Source organism: Rhamphochromis longiceps, linkage group LG18 (assembly GCF_057381845.1).
Source record: "Rhamphochromis longiceps isolate RC_006_pf linkage group LG18, R_longiceps_female_GT1.1, whole genome shotgun sequence".
NCBI classification, from domain to species: Eukaryota; Metazoa; Chordata; class Actinopteri; order Cichliformes; family Cichlidae; genus Rhamphochromis; species Rhamphochromis longiceps.
In genome coordinates, this window is record NC_140574.1 from 4797609 (window position 1) to 4803062 (window position 5454).

The 5454-nt window shown below is 43.6% G+C and overlaps 1 protein-coding gene across 1 annotated transcript; it reads left to right on the top strand.

Annotated features, from left to right (window-relative positions):
* Positions 1-937: 937 nt before the first annotated feature.
* LOC146647526 (tripartite motif-containing protein 16-like) lies at positions 938-3919 on the top strand. The gene is made up of 2 exons (XM_085389560.1): positions 938-1768; positions 2090-3919. The coding sequence occupies exon 2, from the start codon at positions 2233-2235 to the stop codon at positions 3901-3903; it is 1671 nt and encodes a 556-aa protein (XP_085245686.1). The 5' UTR covers positions 938-1768; positions 2090-2232; the 3' UTR covers positions 3904-3919.
* The last annotated feature ends 1535 nt before the right edge of the window (positions 3920-5454 follow it).

A 5454-nucleotide genomic window follows, 5' to 3' on the forward strand; every position in this document is an offset into this window, starting at 1 on the left:
GAAAAGTATGTCTTTGTGCCCCCTTTTCCCTGTTCATGCCCTATCGGCCCCCCTGGCTAAACTTTGCAAGATCCGCCCCTGCACAGTTACCAGCGTCAGCTACGTAGAAAAAGATCCTCGAGTAGAAAGTAATATTAAATAAATTCTAACAACAGCTTATCAAGCTTAAACGTTCTGCTGTTGTTCAGCCGCTGGTTTCCTCTTTCTGGTGCAAAGTGGGCCAAAAACAAACAAGAGAGACGGACTCGCGACAGAAAAGCCGATCAGCTGATCATTAAGCAGTTTCATGATTGAAGTAACAGCAAGAAGAGGCAGTCGCTTGTTAAGCTTAACGCAGGAATGCTTTACAAACATTCAGAGATGGACTTACACACTTGCTTTACTTCTCTCGGGGATAACTTTATGGGAGATGAAATGCCGGGTTGCTAGCGAAGCTCCAAATGCTATCCAGACCACCGACAGGTCCCGCATGCCACAGCCGCTCTATCACGTGATGCATACTGCTCCGACGTGCTAACGTTCTGAGGTGAGTTACGGCGTGTTGCAAGTTTTGCGAGGTGCTTTCGTGATATTTAATGGATCGGATTACATTTTTTATTTTTCTCCGATATCCGATCCAGTAATTTAGGTCAGTATCGGACCGATACCGATACGTAATATCGGATCGGTCCATCTCTAAACACAACACCATTGCAATAATCTAGCTAAGTGTAAATAACAGTAAATATTAAATACTGAATGTGATTGTGCAGCACGCAAGATTGACATCGCATAATGTGGTTTGAGGTAGCAGCCAAGAAAGGTGTAGCTTGTGTGTGTGAACACCTGTGTGGATGAGTGCTCGTCTATTCAAAAGGCTTCTCCATGTAACGATCTGCTAGAAGGTGTGGGGAGCCACAGCCTCGTCCCCCAGGGCATGAAGCAGGCATGGAGGAGATCCAGGCCCCAGACATCCAGAGGCCCCCAGAGTGCGAGCGCCCAAAGAGGACCACCGGAGGGGCAACCGTGCCACCTTCCTGGGAAGAGCTGAGGAGAACCCCAGATGAGGGGTCACCCAACAGCCACAGAGCAGAAGCCAGAGGGGGCGGCAGTGACGTACACGCGGGCTCTGCCGGCAGTCAGCTGTGCCAGAGTGAATCGAGCCCCCGCAAGGGGCCCGACCGAGCCACAGGCACCAGGCCCCACCAAGCAGCCGTACCGGGGAGTGAGCTGGTACAGACCTGAGCGTCCAGCCCTGGACACCAAGAACGCACCGATGTCTGAGGGCATCAGCCACCAGCAGGGAGTGTGGTGAGGGGAAATAAGCCTCCATACCTTGGAGGGCCTGAGATGTTCCAAGGGGGTGGAGTGTAAGACCCGAGCTGACATATAGACACAGACGAATAGGCGCACACAGACCTAAACATGCATTCCCACCCTCATGCACACATATACAAATACTCGGCGCTCATCCAACCTGGATACAGACACAAATGGACACTGTACATGTACTGTACAGCACGGCCCCTCCTGAGAACCCTCAATGTCTACATGCATTTAAAACTGAGAGGTGGGCACCGGCGCCAGAGGTGAGGTTGAATACAAAGACTGTCCTCTGGACACCGTATAACATGCCCGATCCCAAGGCCCTATATGTATGTGTTATGAGAGTGTGAGTAATGTGGATGTCTAGGTTGTGGAATAAAATCAGTCTGCTGATAAAACAGTGAGCACAGTGAGAAGATCTTCACTGAGCTGATCCATCTCATCTCATAAAATTGAGGCACAGGTGACCAGGAGGGGACAGAGGGGGAACGACCTTTTATTGCTTTTTTCTACAACAATTTCTTAGTTCAGCTGCAGTATTTGATATCCTGTAATGACTAAAATGATAATTTAAACAAATTTACATAAAAAGATTGTCTTTTAAATGTTACGTTTATTTAACAACTTTAAAGGCTGAGCAGTGCTATTTTTAAATGAAAAACTCACAGGCTCACATGTTCCAGGATTGAATTAGTGTCTGATAACCCTCCCTCTTCCTGCTCTCTAACTCAGCACCTCCTCTCTGTCCACATGTTCCCTTGTTCCCTCCCCTTCTGATCTGCAGTTTGAAGATGGGTGCAACCAACATGTGGTGACGTATAAGAGCTGACAGATCCCATTCGCTACAGAAACCTATGTTGTTTAGATCAGAGCAGTTTCAGTTCTGAGGAAGTGAAACTCACACAGTCACTGACACTGTTGGGTGAAATGGCGCAGAAAAGTGTTCAGCTGGACCGAGAAACCTTCTCTTGTTCGATCTGTTTGGATCTACTGAAGAATCCGGTGGCTCTTCCCTGTGGACACAGCTACTGCATGAACTGTATTGAAAGCTTCTGGGATGAAGAGGAAAAGAAGAAAATCTACAGCTGCCCTCAGTGCAGACAGACTTTCACAGCGAGGCCTGTCCTGGTGAAAAACACCATGTTAGCAGTTTTAGTGGAGCAGCTGAAGAAGACTGGACTCCAAGCTGCTCCTGCTGATCACTGCTATGCTGGACCTGAAGATGTGGCCTGTGATTTCTGCACTGGAAGAAAAATGAAAGCCTTCAAGTCCTGTTTATTCTGTCTAGCATCTTACTGTGAGAAACACCTTCAGCCTCATTATGATTCACCTACATTCAAGAAACACAAGCTGGTGGAGCCCTCCAAGAAGCTCCAGGAGAAGATCTGCTCTCGTCATGATGAGGTGATGAAGATGTTCTGCCGTACTGATCAGCAGAGTATCTGTTATCTCTGCTCTGTGGATGAACATAAAGGCCACGACACAGTCTCAGCTGCAGCAGAAAGGACTGAGAGGCAGAGAGAGCTGGAGGTGAGTCGACAAAACATCCAGCAGAGAATCCAGGACAGAGAGAAAGATGTGAAGCTGCTTCAACAGGAGGTGGAGGCCATCAATCAGTCTGCTGATCAAACAGTGGAGCACAGTGAGAAGATCTTCACTGAGCTGATCCATCTCATCCAGAAAAGAAGCTCTGATGTGAAGCAGCAGATCAGATCCCAGCAGGAAACTGAAGTGAGTCGAGTCAAAGAGCTTCAGGAGAAGCTGGAGCAGGAGATCACTGAGCTGAAGAGGAAAGATGCTGAGCTGAAGCAGCTCTCACACACAGAGGATCACATCCAGTTTCTACACAACTACCCCTCACTGTCAGCACTCAGTGAGTCTACAGACTCATCCAGCATCAATATCCGTCCTCTGAGCTACTTTGAGGATGTGACAGCAGCTGTGTCAGAGGTCAGAGATAAACTACAGGACATTCTGAGAGAGCAATGGACAAACATCTCACTGACAGTCACTGAAGTGGATGTTTTACTGTCAGATCCACCAGAGCCAAAGACCAGAGCTGGATTCTTAAAATATTCATGTGAAATCACACTGGATCCAAACACAGCGTACAAAAAGCTGTTATTATCAGAGGGGAACAGAAAAGCAACATTTATGAAACAACAACAGTCTTATTCTGATCATCCAGACAGATTCACTGTATGGTATCAGGTCCTGAGTAGAGAGAGTCTGACTGGACGTTGTTACTGGGAGGTGGAGAGGAGAGGGGGAGGAGTTTATGTAGCAGTCGCATACAAGAATATCAGCAGAAAAGGAGATGATGAATGTGGATTTGGATGTAATGACAAATCTTGGTCATTAGATTGTATCAACAACAGTTTTACATTTTGGTACAACAACATTGAAACTCGTGTCTCAGGTCCTCGTTCCTCCAGAGTAGGAGTGTACCTGGATCACAGAGCAGGTATTTTGTCCTTCTACAGCGTCTCTGAAACCATGACTCTCCTCCACAGAGTCCAGACCACATTCACTCAGCCGCTCTATGCTGGACTGAGTCTTTATTATGGAGCCACTGCTGAGTTGATTAAAGTGAAATAGACTGAAGTCTTTCATATTGTTGTAAGTTTAAATCTGTATTTTAGTTCCCTTTTAGTTTCTCTCCATCATTATTGTGGTATTTATGTGCTGCACATAAATCAGATGTCAGTCAAACATTATGGGCAGTACCTCGACATCTTCAACATGTTGTCTTGATGTTTTTACGTTTTATAGGTGGAGCTCTTTCCTGTGTCTGTTCAGCCATGGAGACTATCAATGCTTATGGATATTTTTATTTGAAAAATTTCTCCACATGACAACATAAACTTCTCTATCTTCTAAATGTTTACTGAATATTTTTCTTAGGTATTTGTATGTTGTTGTTTCTCTTCACTGATCTTAACAGAGAAGTCTACAGACCTTCCTTTATCACACAGATTTTATTCTCATTTGTACATTTATAAAGAAAACAATTAATTACAGAGCAATAAGAAATTTTAAGAAAGTGCACTATATCATAATTTATAGTAAAGTGTATTAAAGCATCGTTAGTTAGTCACTTATTTAGTTTGGAGCTGTATCATCTGACACTGTAGAAACATTTCCTCCAGCTTCAGCACAGAATGTTAAAAACAGAACTATTAATGAGAACAAACAGTAGGAACACAGTATCAGCAAACATCATGGCTTAAAATGGAGAGTAAAAATCTAAAAAGAAATAAACAAATTAGTAAAAAGGATTTCCTGTTGACATGTTATTGGTCCTATCTTGTCTGCAGCACCTCCAGGATGCTTCTTATATGTTTCTGGTTATTTTTGCACCAATTTTAGTTTTTGTCAGTAGGAAGTTCAAGTTCAACTCAGTGTGTTTGTTTGTTTTTTTCAAACTGATACCTGACCTTGAACACCAAACATCTGTCAATAAAGCAATGATATAAAATGCTTATATTAGTACTGAAAAACTGCATATCCACTTTACAAATATAAATAATGATATAAATCCACAGCTGAACTGGAGGAGCAGCTGATCTAGTTCACTCATGTGTTTCTGGACTAAGAGTTGGAGCAAATACCTTATGATTCAGTGATGTTTGTTTTTGTTAAATATTTTGTAGATCCAAGAGTGAGTTTGACTCATGATGATGATGTTCCGAATTAAACAAAGTTGGTCACAAATTCTTCAAAGCTGTTTATTAAGAATATATTCACTTGGACTCATGAGACAGGCTTGTGATCCAAGGGAGCCATCAACTGGACAATTACTGACATGACAACAAAAAAGCTAAGTACAGAGGGGGGAACAGAGGTGAAAATACTTGCTTTAAAGGATTGTAATGTTTCCTTTTAAAATAAGTCTCTAAGGTCAGACAAAGGGACAGAAACTCATAGCTTTCTACCAGCCCAATGACAAAACTATAAGTTGTTTTTTAACATCTACTTTTTCATCTATTTGGCAGTCACAGTGAAAAGTATAAACATTGGCACGCTTTGTCTTGTGATTCTGCTGTTCGTAAAAAATGACCATGCGCAAAGTACCAGACTTTAAGGCTTTGACTTGATGCCAATGGCCTGAGGAGGACAGTATTACCCTTGGACATGTGTAGTCTGCCG